This window comes from Plectropomus leopardus, chromosome 10, assembly GCF_008729295.1.
Source record: "Plectropomus leopardus isolate mb chromosome 10, YSFRI_Pleo_2.0, whole genome shotgun sequence".
NCBI classification, from domain to species: Eukaryota; Metazoa; Chordata; class Actinopteri; order Perciformes; family Serranidae; genus Plectropomus; species Plectropomus leopardus.
The window spans coordinates 34,630,843-34,653,425 of NC_056472.1; the positions used below are offsets into that span (position 1 = coordinate 34,630,843).

A 22,583-nucleotide genomic window follows, 5' to 3' on the forward strand; every position below is an offset into this window, starting at 1 on the left:
AAATGAAAGATACATACTTGATATGTGGGTGCTTTTGTGGGGTGATAATGTCACTGTTTTTCAGCCAGACAATGTCGGGCAGGGGGTTGCCGATGGCTCTGACAGCCAATTCAACCAGAGTGCCCTGCTTCACAGTGATGTTCTTCAGCTTCTCAACAAACTGAGGGCGTGCCAGGCTTTCTCGAGCTGTGGATGGTGATATAAAACGGACCCACCATTTAACATATTACTCCAAAGACTTGAAAGTCAAAGGTCAGAGTGCTGATCACAGCAAACTGAACAGATCATCTCATCGGCTGAATATCTAGAGCTGTATCTGACATAAACTTACCATCAACATTAAGTGATACAGAGACAGAAGTCCGTCCAGCTCTGTTCTGAGCGACAACTGTCCACTCTCCGGAGTCTTTGGGCATGGCTGGGACGATGATCAGGGACTGGATACCATCCTCTTTGATCACTATCTTGTGTGTGTAGTCATTGACCACTTGTTGTCCTGGGAAAAGGAGGATAAAATTGAAGTTTCAAGTGGCAAAGCAAAAGATAAAGTTGCGTTTCTAGAGTTTGTTGAGTCTTGTTTCTCTCACCATTGTGGAACCAGTAAGTGTCGGGCATCGGTCTGCCGACAACCTTTAAGTCAAATCTGGCAGTTTGCCCTTCGGAGCATTTTATAGAAGAAGGCTTCATGACAAAGACGGGTTTGTAGAGTCTTTCCAGCTGAGCCTCATCTGTATCGTCGAGGCGGCGGGCCGGAGAGCGTCCTGGAGAACGGCTGGAAGAGCGTCCAGGTGAGCGGCTCAAAGAGCGAGGAGATGTGGACCTGAGGAAGAAACAGAGTCATTGATGTCCAGGTGTCCACAGTTTGCACTTTACTAGTACTTCTTATTCATAGTCCTTTGAGACATTACCTGATCCTCTGCATGGCTGGCTGAGGGGTGTATCTCTGAGGTGTTACTGTTCCGGACGGCTCTACATAGAGCTTCCCAGAGCTGACGGCATTTCCCTTCATGTTGGAAACGAAGGCGGTGTACACGCCCTCGTCCTCTGGTAGCACCACAGGAATACGGAGGCTGGCGCGCCCATCCTGGAGGACCTCCATCTGGTAACGGCCGCCAGGCCTGATGCGCTGCCCGTCTTTGTACCAAGCAATCTGACACAAGACAGAAAGTTACTTTAAACACTGATATAACTTCTCAGCAACACTGTTTAATAAAATTATTTTCTCTAATACAGAAAGAGAAGTCTCTGCTGCATGCAAACACAATGCTGGCAAAGTCTGGATGCTGCTGCTGATTGTTTTTACGGTTTTATGTGTCTGGTTGACTGTTAAATCGAATTGCCCTTTTGGGATAAATAAAGTTGTCTCTATCTCTTTCTCAATGATACTTACATCTACTAAAGGCTTGACAACAGCTTTTAAGATTTACTGGCAGCAGAATGGACTCACAAAAGGTTGAACACCCCAAAATCAGTCAAACTCTATTTTTACTACACAGCATGTTTATTTCTTGTAAGTCTGTGTTGCATTAAACTTTGTTAACACCATAAATATAAAAGAACAGGTCCTCCAGGGGGCACTACAGTTAGATATAAATGTGTGCATTTTAAATGCTATAACTTCCACACTGTAGCCAAACTTTAAATGGAATGAAATCCCATTAACACTCATTGAGAGACAGATTTGTTAGTGAACATGGCGTTACACAGACTTGGCCATAACATCCCAATATATTGTCAGATCAACACAAACATGAGGCAATTTACTCATGAAAGTCTCTTTAGCAAGCTTGCACATACATTGGCAGATTAACCCTTTGAAATTACTTTCAAAAACGTGGTATTTTTTTCAACGGTTAGTTTAATAGTCATAATACTATAATTACATATTTTAAATTATGTTATCGAAAATTTGAATTTTTAAGCATCTTTTAGGTAATTTCCCTGTTTGTTTTCTTTTTTCTTTCTTTCTTTCTTTTTTGTGCTACTTTTCAAGTAATCTATTTTTTTAACTTATTTTTTGTTTTTCTTCTTAAGCTGTTTTTTGCATTCTCAAGTTTTTAGGAGCAATTAAGCCAGTTTGCTCAGGTCTCAAAGGGTTAACAAATAGCTGAAGCCACAGAGGCCAAAAATCTTTCCGATCCTGTTGATGAAACTAAAACTTAGGTACTATATATTAACCACACACCAGTTTTGTACCTACCTTTGGCAGAGGGTTTCCACCCATCTTGCAGTGGAAAGTGACGCCCATTCCATCCATGATCCTGTAGTTTTTGACCGGCGTGTCGAAGACCGGCTGCACTGCCTCCTCTTCTGCTACAGTCACCATCATCTCTCCGTCCTCCGTCACCAGCTCAGTATAGGTGATCATCATAATACGTAGCTCGATCTCCTGGATGATCCGCTCTTCAAAGGCTGAAATCAGAAACTCCTGCGCAGAGAAAAAAAAGGGTTTTAATGTTTTACATTCAATATGAAGGTGTCGATATCACATAATTCTGGGTGTTTGGAAGGAAAGTACCGTTTCTGAGACAAAGCTCATGGGGGTGGTCACCCTCCTCTGCTCCAGCTCGTACTGATTCACGACCACAGAGGGCTCCTGAACCACCGTCGTCGTCACTTCAGTTTTATACGTCACGTCATGTTGCTTCATGTAGGCTTCATATTGCTCTGTGAATACAGAAACACAGTGAGACGCCGGTCCAATTACGCTTTCCTAAACAGAAAAGAGAAACTTCAGGACGACGTACCTTCCTCCAGCAGGCCGGCGGAGGCTGAGGCTTCTCCGTGTGGATTCTTTAAGAATATGGCGTATTCTCCAGCATCGTCAGCGAAGGTCATGGAGATCTCCAGTTTGCATTCTCCGGTCTCCTTGTTGTAGGCGACTTTGTATCTGAAGGCAAAAAAATAAACAATTATCTACTGTACTAACAAAAAGAGTCTAAACCTTCTGAAAGGTGTGAAAACACAAGAAGAAACACAGGTCGCAGCTTTGAAAAGGAGCTTCAAGTAAACATAATCCACTGACTGAAACTGTACGACAGTTCTTTGAGTAAATGTGCTCCGTATGCCTGAGTGTCAGCCAAACCGTGAAAAACACGAGACTGAACGAGACTGACAGTCATCACAAAGGCTGGAAAATAAATTGGATTGGCTTTGCCAGAAAATTTGTCCCGAATCCTTCAAGCAACTGAGAAAGTCGGCAAAGGTCTCAATTCTTAACTTATGTTACAACCTGTTCATCCATTCAAAAAAACAATAAATAACAATTAAAAAAGTTAGACACAAAATTTAAAAGCTGTTGGGCATCATGGAGTGAAAAATATCCTCATTTAGATCAGACTTCTTTTGATCTCAGATGTCTGCTTGTGATGCTATTGTTTCTTTTCTTTAGTAGTAAATGTGCACAGCTGGACTTTAATTCAATTATTGTTTTAGTTTTTATTCATTTCTTTAGTTTTTACTTACTTTTTTGTTTGTTTCCCTTCTTCACAAAAACAAACTATTAGTATTTCTGTTGCCTGTATGAGTATTTCACAACATATAATTCTGATTCATTTTGATTTTATTTTCTCTCTTTCACACTTTAAAACAGAAAATGATGAAAGTATGCTGTGCTGTATAACGTACATCAATTTTCATTCCAAAAATAATTTAATTTAAAAAGTGACTCACAGCACCTTTGAGGCCTGAAAGCACCTCATATAAAAGGTTTTGACAGAAATAAACGGACAGGTGTGAACAGACTCTGGTACCTGTATCCGGTGGTGAGCGGCACGCCGCTCTTCTTCCAGATGACGTGCGGTTTGGGGTTTCCTCCGACCTGGCACTCGAACACCACGCCTCCTCCCTCCACCAGCTTCTGGACGGTCGGTTTCTTGATGAAGAAGGGAGCAGCGAACTCTCCGGTGCTCACCTCCGTCACCACCTGTTCCTTCGTCTCCACGGCAATGCTGGAGGACACAGACAGCTTCAGCATGGAGGACAACATGACCGGACAACAACATGTCAGACTGTTGGCGCTCACGTTTTCTGTTGAGTGATCCCAGCTTCTGTGACGGTGGTTTCCTCTCTGCTCTCGATCTCCTCTGACACTGAAACACAGACGCAAGACAAACCAGCTTCGTTCAGCCTGAAAATCTGCATTTTTCTAAACACGGCTTTGGTTTTGATCCATTCTTTCAAAACAGCCACCAGTTTCAATTTATTATCCATTATCTCTAAAATCAACTCGCAGTTCAGCAGCAGGTGTCAGCAAATCCACATTTCTGTCTGCCACAGTGAAAGTTTAACACAATCTAACTGAATAATGAAAAACTCATTATTCATATTTCATGACTTTACGTTCTTTGTCCACAACATAAAAACAGACCGGCCGTTACCTTTGACGAGCAGGTAGCAGGAGGTGCTGACGGTGCCTGCCTCGCTGGTGGCGGTGCAGGTGAAGCGGCCGCTGTCTTCGGCGAATGCCTCGCGGATCACCAGCCGGGCGAAGCCGCTGATGTAGGTGATCTGGAAGTCGATGGAGCTCTCGATCTTGTAGTCCTCTCTGAACCACATGATGGTGGGGGCGGGGTGACCGCTGATCTGACACTCCAGGGTCACCGACTCGCCCTCCGTCACCGTCACGTTCTTCAGGCCCTAAACGTCGACACAGAGACATCTTCAGGACACTTATTTTACCAAAAACTTTCCAGGACTTTTCCAGGACTTTAAGTGAAACGTTAATGACCAAACATCCTCAGAAACATCCATCGATACTCCTCATCAGCTGTTTTTCATCACTATATAACCGCTTATAAAATATTGATGTTTTAAAAACAATGAATTCAGAACATAATATTTAAACATAACTTAGGGACTGTATTTAGGGGGGGGGGGGTTAAGCATTTATTTTGGCTTTAGGCGAGGGAGATACAACTTTAAATAACTGGATTTTGTTTTATTTTATATATTTTAAGTTTATTGATGAATTCAAAAGAAACATGTCTTGGAAACCTGCATGCATGTTTTCTCATAAACTTTTGGTAATTTAATTTTATTTAAAAATTTAGCCAGTTTTAAAAGAAAAAAAATGTGCGATTTTTATTTCTAAAAACTTTTCAGGCAATCTTTATAGAAAAGAAATTGGGGGATTATTTTCTCTTTAATTATTATAGTAATTATTTTTACTTTAAACATTTTTGGAGATTTTTAAAGAAAACAATTTCATTAAAAAAGACACCAAAATAACACCATATATCAGAAACAGATTTATATCACTTCTAATTTCTGGCAGTCGTTGAACACAACGATTACAAACACGTTTGTAGAACAAAATTCCAGGACTTTTCCAGGTTTTTCATGACTGTCCAAACCCTGTAAATCATGTTTTCTACAGTAAGGATAAATTATTTTAAAGGACAGAAACAGGAAGTACTCACAGCGATCAGAGTGGGCGGGACAACGGGCTCCTCAGCTCTGGTAGGAACGGCCACCGCCTCCTGAAAACAAACAACAGCAGGAGTCAGAGACGGTAACCATGGCAACAGTGTGTTGCCACGTGACGGTGACGGAGCGGTGGAGTCTGTGAGGATGGAGGGTGGACGCCGGTTAGGACAGAAAAAACCCTGCTATGAGGACAGAAGAGGGACATTAGGACAGAGAAGACCCTGCAGAGACAGAAGACGGACGCAGGTGAGGACAGGAAGAGGTGGGGTCTTCATGAGGCAGATGAGGGGCAGCGTGTGATTGGCTGCAGCGTTACAGTGAGGAGGTGACAGTCCACACGGGGTTAAACTGGGGGAGGGGGGATCGGACCAACCTGAGGCTCCCAGTCCTCAAACTCCTCCCCACTCACGGGCTGAGCTCCGACCACCAGCGGCGCCTCAAACTGATATCTGACGTCTCTGAACGGCGGGGGGAGGGGCTCCGGCGCCACACGCACCTCCAGCGCCGCCGCCCTGCGAGACGGGCTGGGAGACTTGACGGGCTTGATGATCTTCCTGGAGGTGGAGGGGGAGGACAGCTCTTTGTGCAGAGTGGCGATGGCGGAGCCGGCGATGGACACCTGGCCGAGCCAACGAGAAAAAAGTCTGAGCGTCCAGAGCGCCGCTGAGTAGGAGGAGCGTCACTCCGACTCAGACTGCAAACACTGACCAACAATCCTCCCAATGACAGCTGACTCTGATCAGTCACATGATCAATATGTTTCTGTTCAATCAGAGTTTCATCTGGAAATCTCAGCGTTTACAAACTCACAAAATAAATGAATCCCAACTGACACTTTGTTTATTTTCCAAATAATATAAAAAATAACATAAATAAATAAATCACTATAAAGATCAACAGATTTACTTTAAAGCAAATATTTATTTAAAAATTTATTTCCTATAAAGTTAAATTCTGTAGGAAAAAATACTGGATTAATAGTTTTGATTTAGTTATTTTTTGTCTTACATGTAATCAAATCCATAAGATTAAAATTACTTGAATTAGCCTAAAACATAAAACAAAATAATAACAATATCTGCAGATGAGGGAGAGAGGTTCGGTGTGTTGAGTGCTGCAGCTCTGAAGAAAAAGTCAAACATGGATCTGACGGCAGTGATGATGAGGAGGGAACGCAGCATGACGACCATCTGAGACTTCAGCGCTCACACGAACCACAGCGTCACACACAGCCTGCCATTAGTGACGGCCCGCCAACATTACGACATCGGACGCCACCAACAGATTTTCTGTTTTGGTTCATCAGGAGCTGCTGATTAATCACACTGTTGGAGCGCAGAGTGACTCTGGGCACAGACGGAGCAACAGAACATTAGGGGCAGCTACAGTGAAACTGAACCGTTCGGTCTTGTTTGTTCGCATTAGTATTAGGGTTCATAAACATTTTTACTAATAACTTTCCAGGACTTTGAGGCAAATATTAAAGACCATGCATCCTCTGAAACAACCATCCATGATCCTTATTGGTTCTTTATCATCACTATGTAACAGATCTTTTAATTTTATTTCATAATTTTATTTTTTTAACGAAATATAACTTGGGGGCTGTTAGCCAGAAAAAAAAGTGTTATTGTTGGATTTTTAAATTTCCATCTTCACGTCATGTTATTTTCCAGGTTTGTTCCATGACTTCTCAAGGTTTTTCATGACTGTAAGAACCCTGAGCCCTTGACTCACAACCTGCTGCTTTATTGGTATTTCTCAAGTGTTTTAGGTATCCGGGAGACACTGTGCTCTTTGGCTGTTTTTCTAACTTTTGACTTTGACCGTCTGCAGCAGAACGACAACAAAGCGAGCAACAGTTTGTGGTTTGGTCAGAGGTCGGTGATGCTGCGCTCGCCTCCAAGGAGAGGAGGTGATGTTTTTACATGGTGATGACTCGTTGAGGAGGAGATATTTTAGGATTGTGAAGACTCGGTGAGGAGGAGAATAGGTGACATTTTAGGACGGTGATGACTTGGTGAGGAGGAGAAAAGGTGACATTTTAGGACGGTGATGACTCGGTGAGGAGGAGAAAAGGTGACATTTTAGGATGGTGATGACTCGGTGAGGAAGAGAATAGGTGACATTTTAGGATGGTGATGACTCGGTGAGGAAGAGAAAAGGTGACATTTTAGGATGGTGATGACTCGGTGAGGAGGAGAAAAGGTGACATTTTAGGACGGTGATGACTCGGTGAGGAGGAGAAAAGGTGACATTTTAGGACGGTGATGACTCAGGGGAGGTGAATCACAGCACAGAACCAAACGGTGACTGCAGGTTAAGACGTGTTAAAGATGATGAGACGGAGGATTGTGGGTGGTGATGATGGCGGCGACGGTGTCCTGAGGCTCCTCTCTTACCTCATGACTCAGTTCGTGTTTGGGGACAGAAACTTTAGAAACGGTGAAATGTGGGACCGGAGACGGAGCAGGACCAGAGTCCACGTGGACGGTCTGAATCTGGAGTGACCAACAGAGTTGACTTTAAGGAAATGGGCAGAGCCGTTTATCGACACAAACCACACCTGAAGGCACACTCGTCCGACCTGAGACACCTGGGCGGCTCGCTGCTCTGAGATCACAGCGACCGCCGCCGCTGGAGGCTCAACAGGAAGCGTGACCTTTTTAATGTGTTTCTCCTCGGCTGTTTCCACCCGCTGCCTCATCTCCACCTCTACAGCCTCCTCCTCCTCCTCCTCTGGTCCGCCGCCCTCCACGTGCATGGGCCGGCGGACACGAGCCATGTCAACAGCAGCCACCACTGTGGCCACCGCCCCAGCTTTAACCCCGCCCTCCACCTGGAGACACAAACAGCAGCACACACAGCTCAGGACCCGTCTCCCCCCCCAGCAGGAGGTCAGGAGGTCAGGAGGAGGAGACTCGACTCCCAAAGACTGAAAATCATCTTTTTCACAAAGAAAATAAATATCAATATTCACTGAAGACAAACAACAATCAGAAACATGCAGCTGAGAGGAAAACAAGATGAAGAGGGCGAAGCAGACGAAGGAGAAGAGGAAGACGAGGTGGTCCTGAGGAGAGGAGTGATGGGGCTGTTAGAGTGAAAAATGTTCGTCAGGAGCTCAGTGAGACACAAACACACTGATGAAGGACGAGCTGATGGAGGCAGCAGACTGGTGCTGCTGCTGGTTTTGGTGGTGGGGGGGTGGGGTGAGGGGATCTACCTGCTCTCCGGACACGGCGGCCTCAGACGGCCCCCGGCTGCGAGCCTGATCCACGGCCGCCACCACGGTCGCCACGGCAACGCTCTTATCGTCCTGGGAAACATGCTCACCCTGACGCGTTCACAGCACATGGACACGATGATCCGACACACAGGCAACCGAGTCACCGAGTCGTTCACAGCAACATGTTTACTCAGCATGCATTCACTTACAGCCGCATTATTCACCTCTAAAGGAAAACTCCATCGTTCTGACCAAAAAACGGTGGAATTTTCCTTTAATCATCCGGCAGTGAAGCTCAGAAACACATTCGTGTCCACACTCGTGTGACTCTGAGGTTAAAACAATGTTCAATTTCCAAACCAGCGCTGCAGACGTGTGCTGTTTTCAAAGTTTACTGTTGAGTGATAAAACAACATACCGTTTACTTCTCTACGGTATCAGAAAAAAAAGCAACTGGACGCAGAGTCTCGCCTTCACTTTGTTATTTTCAAAAGGAAGACTTCTGACACGTACTTCCATTTTTAAGTTTAACCCTTTGATATCTTTGCAAATTGGTTTGATTTCTTGCTAAAACAAGGAGAGAAGGCTAAGAGCAAATTGACAAGACATGGCCCCCAAATTAGCAAGAAATTAGGAAAAGTTACAAGAATTAAAAAAAAAAAAAAAAAAGAAGTGTAAAAAAAAGTCAAAAACAAAACAAGAAAAGGACCCCCAAAAATATAACTAACATAATTTCATATTATCCTAGATTTTTTCTTTTTTTTAATACTAATTTTCAGGTCTTTTTCTTGCCACCTTTTACTAGTTTCTTCTGGTGTGTGGGACACTTCTTGCCAAGTTGCTCACTGTCTTTTTCTACATTTTTTGGAAAGAAAACAAAACATTTCAAAGGGTTAAACAGTTTCTAAGAGGCGTCTGAACGCAGCGCAACAAAACTGACGTCAATAATTAGAATTAATTATGGTAATAAAATGTTTGTTCAACCAAAAACTACTTTTTTCATTTATTTGAGGGTCATCACAACTGATTATAATAACGATCCTTTAACAAAGATACAGGAAATCTGTAATGCTGGAAACCAAGGCGGTTATGAAACAGTGAAGCTCACACTGCTGCAGCCCTACTTGAAAATAAAAAAAAGGCTTGAAAAGATTCAAACTCATGTTTGAAAGCTTGAAATCTAATGAAAAGAACGTGTTTCTCTGTTTGCATGTTTTGATCGGCAGAAACAAAAATTTAAATCTCTGCAAACATTATTCTGTATTTCATTTTTCCTTCTTCTCAGCTGCAGCGGTGTGTTCCCTTTCTCTCTGTTCTCCTGATGAATTTAGAGTTTTTTTCTAGGTTTGAAATGTTTGGAGATGTTGATCTGAAAACAGTTTTGAAATGATAAAACTTAAGTTAAAAGGTGAATCTTCATTTTGAAAATTAGCAGATTCGTACTCATGTGACTGACTGTTCTTTAAGGGTTTACAACGTAAAAACTATTCTGCAAATCTGATTTTTTTTTTAGATTTAAAGCTTTTCAAACACAAGGTTCAACCTTAAACTGTTTTTTCAGTTTTGAAACTATCTTCATCCCAGTGCAGACCAGTTCACCCTCACTCTGGTTTCTCTGGGCCCTCATGGAGTCTGAATCAGCATGTTTTAAGGAGCATGCAGCGTCACATCACAGAGCTCTCAGCGTCCTCACCTCTCTGCTGGTGCTGACCTGCTGCTCCCAGTGCTTCTCCATGTGCAGCTGGGCGGCACTGCTCACACCGGTCATGCTGGTCATGGTGGAGTAGCTGGACTCAGCAATGTAGTCTCCCTGCTTCCAGGGCGGCAGGACCTCTGCAGAGGCCACGACCTGCAGGAGGGGGGACAGAAATCTTTACCTCAGAGGACAGACGCGTCCCAGCTGATGTTTAGTGTCTGCAGGCCGTTTGTAAATGTCCTCACCTGTTTCCTGGACATGATGGGAGACTTGACGGGTCTGATGGGAGAGACGGACAGTCTGCTGGAGGGGGAGACGGGTCTGCAGGCGACACACGGCGCAGATTAGAACACGGTAACAGCAGAGTTTATCCACACATGAGACACGAAATCTGAGAGTTTCTGTCATTTTTAATCTTGTTTTTTAAGATTTTGCTTCACTGATTCTTTGAGGGCGGCTAAGGATAACTATTTTGCAGGACTAACTCTGTGACAGTCTTTATGGATCACTATTTTGCAGGACTGGCTTGTGTAGGTGGTCGTACCTGACAGGTGCGGGCGCCGGTCCCTTCACGTGTCTGACAGGCGAAGGCGACTGCTGGCGTCCTCCCGCCACCTTGGAGATGAAGGACGGCGGGGACTTGGAGGTCGGTTTTGGGGGAACCCGAGGCGGAGTTTTGTGAGCCAACTGCTGAGTCATCATTCCTCCTTCTACGTGCATCTCCATCATGGTGGTGGCCTGGAAACTGGCCTCCACACTCTGCAGGAGGGAGAGAAAAGTCACAAAGAGTTTTTAAGTTGTTTTTTTAACTTTAGTGTTTACTGTGTTTTAGTTTGTATTTACAACCACAAGTTTCATTAATATAATTTAGGACTTTCTTTCTTCATTCAAATAGGTAAAAAAATAAAAAACCAAGCATGCTGTTTACATGCATCTATAATCATCTTTGAGCGAATAATAAAAGACATTTGTGACATCTACTAATAAAATTTTAGACAGCGTTTCTGAGATATCGGAAAGGTCATTAATATATATTGTAAATGAAAGATACAAAGGGCCCCAGTTTTGAGCCTTGTGGGACGCCACAGAGTGAAACTACTAAAGTTTACGGAGCTATCTGGTAAACCGTTCATTCTCTAACAGTCTCAGGTTCCAGGTTTCGATGTTTCCGTTTTTAATTAATAAAATGTATCCAGATAACTCAATAAAAGTCATTCTCAGATTAGACCCAGGTTGTGTTTTCAGTGTCTCACCCTCTGCACTCTGGTCTGGGAAGCGGCCATCTGAGATGTGGAAACAATCGTCTTAGTTTTCTTGGTAGGTACAGCTTCTTCACCTGCAGCGCAAAAACACAAATGGGTTTAATCTGATCTAGATACAGGACGTGAGGAAAACTTATTATTTATTTAAATAGTTGCAAATTAATTCTCAATTAACTGTTGCAGCTGGATTTTAAAATGCAGTTTTCTACTGAAACTCTCATTCAAGTACTTAAAAAAATCCCTGAGTGCAACATCGCTGTCTTTAACGATGTGCTGATCGAGCTCCTTGAAATCACAATGACAATAAAAAACAATATACTGTGCAGCCAAACTACACAACTAGATCAAGATGAATCATGTTTTCTGATGCTGTTAAAGGTTCACTCATAAAATAAATTAAAAAATATTAATATCAAAAATATTGATTTAAAATTTTTGAGCAGCTGATAGAAAAAGATGTCCTCACCCTGAACGAGCAGCTCGGCGGTGGAGGTGGCTCGTCCGCTGCTGTTGGTGGCGGTCACAGAATATGTCCCAGAATCCTCTGGGAAGGCCTCGGCGATCAGCAGACTGTACAGGTCCCCCTCCTGGAGGATCCTGAAGTCGGCCGAGCTCTGGATCTCGGCTCCCTCTCTGTAGAACTTCACCACAGGTGTGGGGATACCTGAGACTCGGACGTCCAGCCTCACCTGGCTGCCCTGTCTCACCGAGGAGCTCTGAAGTCTCTGGAGGAAGTTTGGAGGCGCCGTCTCGGCTGCGGGAACAGAGGTCAAGTGTCTCATTAAGATAGTTTGTATGAGGACATGTTTACTTTGCAGCCGTCTCACTTGCATCTTTTTAATTTATTTGCAACCAGACAACCAACAATAACATTTGAAAAGTCTGAAAAAGCCGCCGATGGTCTCTGTGCGTTAACCGATTCATCTGCAGATTACCTTATGGATAAATCAATTAATAGCTGACTCTGTATGACATCGACACCAAAACACATTTTGGGTTTTTTTCCAACCAACTGTGGAAAAACTCAAGATATTCAATTAACACCAGAAACACAAGAAATGTTCAAATAGGAAAAACTTTAACTGTAAAATGTTCGACATTTCTGCTTGGAAAATGACTTAAAACTTAATCCATTATCAAACTTGTAGTCCAATAATTTTCCATCAAACATCCAAAGACTGGTCAGATAATCCTTTCAGACAGAGTTATTTTAAATGCATTTAAATGTTGTGATTGTCGTGTGAAAATTCAGAAAATCAACAAAATTAACTGCACACACACGAGGACTGAGTGAGGTTCAAGTGGTTCAGACAGCAGCCAGAGTCCAGGATGGACACACGGATCTGGTCCGACGTAAAGGTGTACACATAAAGATGACCTTTGACCCCTGGGCTCTCTTTCACATGTTGAAGCAGGTTTCTAGCTGACATGTGGAGTTTTCTGACTCGGACTCGGACATGTGATCATCCTCACCTGTTCATGTTCGACTTGTTAATCTCTTAATAAAGTTCAGAATCCTCTTAAGGAAAGCTATGCTGCAACAGCTGCATCTAAATCCGTTTTATCACTGGATAAAGTATCAGGCCACGCCCCCTGCGGACAGGCCACACCCACCCCTGAGAGACACATTTAGACTCAGAAAAACAATATTTCACTTTTATCTCAGGAGAGAGCTCATCAAGCCTCTGTAAGAAGAAGATAAACATCGATTAAATTCATGACTGTGACCCTTTCATGTCTCTTTGTGGTCATTTTGTGTCTCTTTGTGGTCGTTTTGTGTCTCTTTGTGGTTGTTTTGTGTCTCTTTGTGGTCGTTTTGTGTCTCTGTGGTCGTTTTGTGTCTCTTTGCAGACATTTTGTGTTTTTCATGTTCATTGTGTGTCTGTTTATGGTCATTTTGTGGTTGTTTTGAGTCTTTTTGTGGCCATTTAACATAGTTTCGTCTTTTTGATTGCATCTGATTGTGGCTGTTTTTTGCCTCCGTGATGCAGACAGAGACATGCTGCAACAGCTGCAACAGCTGCATCTAAATCCATTTCATCACTGGATTAAATATCAGGCCACGCCCCCAGCTGAGAGACTAAATTCGAGTCAGAAACAACATTTTACTTTTACTCATCTCGGGAAAGCAGAGACGAAGCTTCTGAAATATCAGTCGTCATGTCGTGGCTCTTCTACGTTTCGTCTTATTTTGAATCTTTGCTCACGTGTCATGTCTCTGTGTGGCTGTTTCACATCTTTGTGGTCATTTTATGTGGTTGGTTCCCCCTCTTTGTGGATGTTTTCAGTTTTTTTGTGGTTATTTAATATCTCTCTGTCATCATTTTGTGGCTCTTCACGGTTGTTTTCTGTCTCTGGTTGTTTTCTGTCTTGTGTCTGTTTTGTTGCTATCGGGTCATTTTATTTTTCTTTGTGGCTGTTTTGTGCATCTTTGTGGTTATCTTCCATCTCTTTGTGGTTGTTTTGTGTCTCTTTGTGGCTGCTGTATATCTCTCTGTTGTGCTTTTGTTTGACTTTGACGTTGCTTTGTGTCTCATTGCGGGTCGTCTTGTGTGTCTCACCTGTTACGAGGAGTTCGGCGGTACTCGTGGCTTGTCCAGCGCCATTGGTGGCTCTAACAGAAAATCTCCCGCTGTGTGCGGCGGTCACGGCGGGGATCCTCAGAACAGCGCGGCCGTCGCTGAACGAGATCTGAACGCCGGGCAAAGCGGCGGCGGAAAGAACCTGGCCATCACGGAACCAGCTCACCTCAGGAACTGGAGAACCTGCAGAGGACAGAGGAACCGGACGGTCTGCTGTCAGAGAACAACAAACAGACGTTCGTCTGGAAACTTGTTCAGATCGTTTTAAATCAAAAACTTTAACGTGTGAATCGTCAGTCGAGTCAGTCGAGTCTCTTACCACTAACTTGAGCCTCGAACGTCGCGGCACTACCCTCTAATGCCACGACGCTCTGCAGCGGCTGCGTGAACGTCGGCGCCTGTGTTGACATGTTGGTCGGCACCCTGCGGACACACAAACAAACAAACAAACAAACAAACAAACAAACAAAACGGTCACAACAAAACAAACAGCACAACAACTTTCTAGATCCTCTCAATTCAAAAAAATCAAACATTCAAACAGAAAAGTGGACTTCCATCAAAGCTCCTACACTCATTCATCCTGCCCGAAACACACCGTAACGACCGTAACATTTCTGCTAATTTCACTCTTTAGGTTGATTTATTTATATACTTTTTAATGGCTTTTATACTTATACTATTGGTATTGTAAAATAAGGAACAAGATCACATTAAAGTTGTATTTTTTACGACCATCTTAGTCTCAGTTCAACAACAAACACCAGGAGAGACGCTCCAACGCCACACGCCGCTGACCGGACACAAGGGCATGCTGGGAAATACATATTTCACTTTTTTTCTCAGCAGAGACAAGAAAAGAGACAACAGTGGAAATCACTTTCCAGACTTTTTGGCACCGATGAAACAGAGCAAAAACAGTGTAATTATTAAAAATAATAATAATAATCATTTCTGTAAAGTGACGAATGATTTCATGACCAGTTTCATTTCACCAAAAACAACCGTCAGCTCCGCAGAAAACATCTTTAAACAGGATCATCCACCAGTTCTCAGCAACATTACCTCATAATAATATAAACTTTACAAATTAAGAAATAAAAAGCTACATTTGAACTAAATCTGAAGAAAATTTCAAATCATATAATCTAAAGCTCGTACAGAATATTAAAAACAACATTCGGTCGGTGCCGATCACATTCATAATCCTGGGATTGTGATCAGACGGGCTCAGAGTCTCTCACATATTTATCATCAAACACCATCAGAGACAGAAACTGGTTTATATGCCAAACCTTAATCTCATGTTCACCAAAGCTGTTCAAAGAGTCTGACAGTCACCAGCTGTTTGCAGGGCTTATTATTTATTACTCTGGTTATTTAATATTTATGTTTTCCTCATTTATCTTCCTCTTTTTTCTGTTAATCATAATGAAAAATAATTTTTAAAAAACTGTAGATATTTGACTTTTGGTCAGTGGAAGTATGTCTATATGTTTAATTCATTTGAGTTTAGCTTTTGATGAATTTGAATGAAATGAAAATTCAACGATGTGCGGAGACGAGCTGGACTCAAACACGTTCCTTCTTTTCCCTTTTCCAACACGTAAACCGGCTCATCACGTCTTTGACCTTTTCTGATGCTTTATGTTTTTCACTGGAAATACTTTTTTTGTCCGTCTGCTTTTGAATAATAATTTCTCTATTTACTTTTTTACATGTTCAAAGTAATAATTATTATTAACAACATCCAAATATATCAAAGTGAAATCCTACACATCAGGTATTGTCAGAAAACACTGCGTCCATATTCAGATTTTAGATTTAGATACATATCAGAAGTACAGATGCAGTAACCGAAAAACGCGAAATACTCAGAGATTTTTGCGTGGGATTAAACAGGAGAGCAGCAGCTGTCTGTTAGCCGCGTGATTTTCTTTCAGCGTGTAAAATCAGAAAATGTCAAACTGTGAAACAAGACACGAGCTCCTGACGACCGTCGGCACGACTTTCTGTCTCTACGACAGTCTCCGAGCACTTCACCGAAACTGACGTTAACATGGTCGATCAGAAAAAGAAGAGCTGATCGTCTGACTTCTCATTAAGTTTGGACGTGTCCCCAAAAACCTGACGCAGAATCTGCCGGAACGTAAACGGAGACGCTGAAATCAGAGAAGGACGTCAAACCTGAGTATGTATTTATTTAGCATTTTTTATCGACTTGGTTTCAGTGAAAACGTTTCAGCAGCTCAGAATCAAAACGCTCAAATCCAACTTTGATTCACATCTTTAACGCAACTTTGGTTTTGTTTTTCTTGTTAATTTTTTATTCTGCGTCTTTTTTTTTTTTCATTTTTAACTTTGGTTGACATATGATTACTATCCGTCACAACACATACCCCGAAGTACACACTAAACACGTATACTAGTACCACCAGGCCGTTCTACTGCACCACAAGAGGCCCCGCAGGCTGCGTGTGTTAAATGCGTGTGTGTGTGTGTGTGTGTGTACTTTGCCCAAATGTTTATTATAACATAAAACCTGATTTTCGGTCCAGTGAAAACTGCAGATTATCGACGTCAAATGTGAAAAAAAACAGCCCTTTTTAGAGTGAGACACGTGAAGACAATGAACACGATACATTTTCATAAAAGTGTTTTCAGTTTCCCAGCAGAGGAGAATAATCTGCAGTTTGTGGACGGTTCTCGGGGTTTTATGATTTTGTTTTTAGATTCCCTTCAAAACGAGTTTAAGAAAAGGAATTTATTTCATGAAAAAATAGATGTTAACAATATTTTGAGATTTCACTCTGTAGTGTCAAAAAAACTCTTTCTAAAATCCACGTCTGAGCACTTTTATGACTTTTGAAAGATCAGTTAAAGTCTTTTAGAGCCAGTGAAGGCCTTATTTTTTATTACTGAATCTGATGACTTTTAAGACTTTTTAAGGATCTGCGGGAACTCTGGAGCTGCTGCAGAGGCCGTCTCTGCGACAAAGAGTGATGAAGACGGGCGGTTTCTATTTTTAGAGATCTGACCCAGCAGGAGGCTCCACAGAGTCTGACTGATGAACCAGCAGCTGATCTCAGAGCAGATTAAAACTTGTGTTTAACCCTCTGAGGGAACTGGTCTCCAGCTCAGTTTCAGCTGGTCTTCACTGCGCATCCACTTCACTTTGGTTTTGTTTAAAAATGCATTTTTGGTCCAGTTTTACTCAAATATTTGATCTATCTTTTAGATTTGTATCTAATATCAAATATTCCTGCTTTTAAAAGACATAAATGCTGCTGTCAGACTGACCGACCAGCACAGCTCCCAGTGCTCCCAGTGAACCATACACACACCAACTGGAACTGAGCTGAAGTGCAATTTACCTGCATGTGCACTTACTGGTGTAAATACTCTTAACTCCTGAGTTTGGGTCCTGTTGTTACTATTTATATTGTTCTTTTTGCTTAGTTTATCCTGCACACACTTTGCTGCTGTAACAATGCAAATCTGCCCACTGTGGGACAGATAAAGGGTTGTCCTGTCCTGTCCTGTCCTGTCCTGTCCTGTCTTGTCTATTTTAGTAATTTTATTTTTAAAAGTACAAAAGCCTAACTAATACAAGTGTATTATTTTTGTATTTCAGCTGAAGTATCACTTTACATTTTGATTCAGCTGACATGCGTGCCGTTTTGTTTGGGGTTTGTGGAGTCTGTGAGCAACACGTCCAGCGGTTCGGCGGCGTCACATTTCACAGCTGACAAAAGACAAAGGAGACGGAAAAGATGCAACTAAAGTCCAAACTGGAGTCAAACCGGCAAAGTCACGTGACGTGCACCTTGAACCACTTCTCCACAGGGACGTCTGCTGTAGCTTCGGTCTTTATTTTTATCTTTACTTGTTTCTTACTTCCTAAAACAACTTTAAGCCAAAAATGTGGTTAATACGCAGCTGTAGGAGTTTACATATATTTAGAATACATGATTTGGTTGATGAAAAAAGTGCATAAAGAGTTTAGGATGTGAAGTGTTTGGGTTCAGTTTTACTTGATTTGATAGAAGAGTTTCTGCTGATGATCACGGAGATCGAAGTGCACATTCTGATGTTTACTGACGGTCACTCTCTTCTGTTTTTTTTATCGTCGTTTAGTGGTTTCATTTTCGAGCTTTTTAGCCGCCGTTAGTTTCTGGTTTCAGTCCTGAATGAGATCATGTGCCGGCAGTTTGTCCTCAGTCTGAGCTCGCTGATAACACTTTTTTAACCCCTTGTGAACTGATGTTTCAGTTCTCTCTTTGACCTCGACTGGACCGGCTGTCTTTGACCGGTCCTGGTTTTCCGGTTGGCCCTGCCTGTTCTCGGTTAGTTTCCTGTCTGGCCGTGACGTCGTGGTCATTACGGGTCATAAAACCTCCTCTGATTGGTGTGAACATCCTGCAGAGACTCACGAGACTCTGAACATTTGGCTCACTTCAGCTGCAGACGCAACAATAAAACGAATAAACGTGTTAAGATGAATTAAGAAAGATAAACACGAAACACAGACGCTTTTGAGGGGAGTCTCAAGGTTTATCCCTTAAAAACCCATAATAACCCTTAATATTACAATCAATTAATTTACTCAGTAATTACTATTTTTTTAAAAAATCCAAACATCAGGTGAATACCTAAATGTGCATTTTGCAAATTTAAAGATGTTTGATTGCATATTATAAATCCCTTAATAAACACTTAATTCCTTACAGGCCAATTATTTATCCACTAATTTACCCAAATAATAATTATCTGAATTACTAACCAAGAGTCCCTTAAAATATCATTAATTCCAACATAATTCTGTCAATCACCAATGATTTGGTCAAATATTCCTCATAAATTCAGTAGATTAGAAGGAAAGTTAAGTATAAAACTTAAAAAACACTTACTTTGTTGTTTTGGGTTTTTGTTGTAAATGAGGATGTTTTTAAGAGGTTTTTATAAAACCTTTTTCATTAGTTTGGATTTTGATTGCGATGTTTGCTGTGTGATGCATTAAGAGGATTTTAAGATGCTTTTTTAAGTTTCACATGTGATAATTTAATTTATTCATTTTTATTGAACCTTTATTTAAGCAGTTTGGTCCCTTTGAGATTAATAATCTCTTTATCAAGAGATTATCACTGTGTTTGTTTTAGTTTGAGATTTTTCTCTGAACTCTGAGGGTCCCTGAACGCCTCATCAGAGTCGATCTTAACGTGACGACTCCCTCAAACATCACCTCTACTTATTATTATTATTATTATTATGATGATTATTGTTATTATTATTATTATTATTATTATTATTATTATTATTATTATTATTATTGTTGTTGTTATGATTATTGTTATTGTTATTATTATTATTATTATTGTTATTATTGTTATTATAACAAAGTGAATAAGAGGTGAGCCAGCAGGTTTATAAAAGGAGATCAAAGTGACTGACATCTGCTGCTATTACTGTAGTATTAATGTAGTATTACTGCAGTATTACTGTAGTATTACTGTGAGCTATTCATACTTTACTTGATTTTTTTTCGAGCTCATAGCTTCTCAGAGGGAAAACTTTGCACTTTTCACTTGATAGATCAAGATGTTTGATTTTATAAAACATGATAACTTGTTGTAGTTTAATCTGATAACTGTGTATAAAATTGTTAAAATGATCTTTAGAGTAAAAATCTGCTCATACATACGTTGCTAAAAATAATCACAATCTAATAATAATCATAATCTAATAATAATCACACAGACAGTATCACAGTGTCATGCTCGCACTTCATCATTTATTCCTTTTATTTTCTCTTTTTCTGATAAAACTTCTACTGAAGTACAATGAACGGCTTTCCCATTTGTATGTAGTATTTTTACACAGTGGCATGAATGCTTCGACCTCAGTGAAGGAGTTTTATTCGTCTATTATTAAGCCAGTCTGGATGCTTTGTAAATCATCCATTTCTCATGTTTTTGGGGTTTTATTTTGTTTTATTTGTGCTCCTCTGTGTTTTTAATATTCTGCTGCAACATTAAACATTAGACGGGCCGACCTCAGATTCACAGCAGATACAGAGCAAACTGCACACACACCCTCCTTTTCTTTCTTTTCATTGTGAAAATATTTCTGTTCCTTTCTTCAACTATTTTAAATTCTATTTAAAATGATTTTTCATTGAATTTTATGTAAATTTTTATCCCAGATTTTTGCCGTCTCTCCTCTCGATGTCCTCTTTTGGAAAAATGAAGCGTTCCCTTTTTTTGTACAACAAAAAGCAAAAACGACATTTTCATACAAAAACTGTAATGTTTGTATAAGCAGCACTGCTCCGTGAAGATCAGAGGTTCAAAGCATCAGTCAGACTTCGTGTCAGCGGTCGAATCATTTGACTCAGCGATTCGTCATGAACGAGATTCAGGTTTTCGTTTTCTCTCTCAGCGCAGGAAGGATCACTGAGCGTAAAAACAAGATCGGTCCGAAATAAATCAGAAACTCTACGTGAGCTGAAACAGTGAGGACGAGAACCAGCAGACACAAAGTCCTTTCTCCTTTAAAATCAAATCACTGCAGCGGGATCGAACCTGTGACACACTGAGTGATCAGCCCCTCCATCCCCACTGAGACCTAAAAATACTGACGCTTAATGACACACACCGACAGCTGCTCACTCTCCTCCAAAATAAAAGCCTGTGAGACACAGAGCTCTGTGTAATGCAACCACACACACACACACACACACACACACACACACACACACACACACAGGACACTAAAAATAACACCTCCACCCCTCCTCCGCCTCCTCCTCCGCACCTCCCTTTGACTGACAGCCACCATGTGGCGGCACATAGCTGGAGGAGCAACTGATAGCCCCGCGGCTGATTCCCTTAAAAAGCCATCAGGCGTCCAGCTGAGAGTCCAGCCCGCTGCTATCAGGGCTATTCTGGGACGCCCCGTTTTAACCTTCAGGCAGCGAAAAGCCTCGGCGCCCCGAAAAACTGACTGAAAACTGCAGCCAGTGAGTGTGTGTGTGTGTGTGTGTGTGTGTGTGTGTGTGTGTCAGCTGTCAAATTCAAAACACGCCGCTCAGAAGTTTAAAGACACTTACTTGTGTGCACAAGGATGCCTGGGCGGCCCGGGGGGGCGGGCTTCAGGAATCAAAAGTCTCTTTATCCAGAAAGTTTAGCGACAGAATCCAGAAGGAGAAACGTTGAGCCTCCGAGGAACCCGCTCTGAAAAACAAAACTACAGTGAGCGCTGTAGTTTTGTTTTTTTTTCTCCTGACAGCAGTTCCTCCAGCCGAGGCGTCCAGGCCGGGAACGCTGACTCTGCTCAGAGCGGGCGGCCGGGCGCCGGGGGCTTTATACGCCTGTGACATCACAAGGGGACCCCCTCCCATTGGTCAGCCTGCAGGGCATCATGGGAGAGCAGGGGAGACATTTTATGCAACTCGTCACACCTGTCGGTCACTTTACTGCAAAAAAAGTACTAAAACCTCACTGAGAGTAAAAGCCCTGCATAACACAGATCACTGCAGTAAAAGTACTACCAGCAGACTCAAATAAAAGTCAGTATTATGAGCTGAATGTACTTAATATTGTTAAAGCAGAAGTCAGCATGTGTCAGTAAGATTTCTGGATTTAATTTACTTTAGAAACTTATTACAAACAAAAAAAATCGTAGAAAAAAAAGAGGAAAGACAGAAAAAAGTTATATTTAGAGACAATGAAACGCATAAAGCAAAAGAAAAGGTCAAACACTGATTAATAAGTACTACTTGTGATGGTGTAGAAGTACAATTAAAAACATTTACACGTCTTTATCGTAAATCTGTATCCTTTATAATGTTTCAAGCCTTTAAAATCATCTTGCTGTTTGAGATGTGGCTTACACATAAAACTGCCTTTTCCAAAGTATTGGTAGTAAAAGTACTTATTAATCAGTGTTTGACAATTTCTTTTGAGAGAGACGAAAACAAAAATAATTATTAATGCTGGGGGACAACGCTCTGTAGCAATATACTCAACACTTTACCAGCAATAAAGCAATAAAGCAATAAACCTCGGTCTATTTATGGATCTGGGATTTGACCATTATGATAATAATAAATCAGGTGTTTCCATCTCTGTTAATTTCAGGATAAAAATAACAAATTCCTCAAAAACAAGAGAAAACCCTTGGTCAGTATGATCAGAGTTGAATGTACATATGAAGAGTCCTCAGTGAGTCAAAGACAGTATTCGCGCAGCAGTTTGAGTCAGAGCAGAAACTGCAGCGAACATTGAACAGAACTCTTATTTATGTTCGTTAGCAGGACAGAAACCCTGATTCAGGAGCTGCTGCAGGTGAACGTGACATCACGCAGGTGTTCTTACCTGTCGGCTAAC

The 22,583-nt window shown here is 41.7% G+C and overlaps 1 protein-coding gene across 1 annotated transcript in view; it reads right to left on the bottom strand.

Moving 5' to 3' along the window:
* The window catches only part of LOC121949594 (titin-like), a 240,933-nt gene extending 219,471 nt beyond the window's left edge, over positions 1-21,462 (bottom strand). Inside the window, 19 exon segments of the mRNA XM_042495327.1 lie at positions 18-186; positions 332-496; positions 588-820; positions 909-1,150; positions 2,201-2,428; positions 2,519-2,667; positions 2,748-2,890; positions 3,753-3,950; positions 4,025-4,091; positions 4,380-4,638; positions 5,421-5,480; positions 10,350-10,505; positions 10,598-10,673; positions 10,897-11,111; positions 11,606-11,688; positions 12,081-12,368; positions 14,176-14,379; positions 14,516-14,619; positions 21,305-21,462. Of these exon segments, the coding sequence (XP_042351261.1) occupies positions 18-186; positions 332-496; positions 588-820; positions 909-1,150; positions 2,201-2,428; positions 2,519-2,667; positions 2,748-2,890; positions 3,753-3,950; positions 4,025-4,091; positions 4,380-4,638; positions 5,421-5,480; positions 10,350-10,505; positions 10,598-10,673; positions 10,897-11,111; positions 11,606-11,688; positions 12,081-12,368; positions 14,176-14,379; positions 14,516-14,606 (3,026 nt within the window). The 5' untranslated portion in view covers positions 14,607-14,619; positions 21,305-21,462.
* Between the last annotated feature and the right edge of the window lie 1,121 nt (positions 21,463-22,583).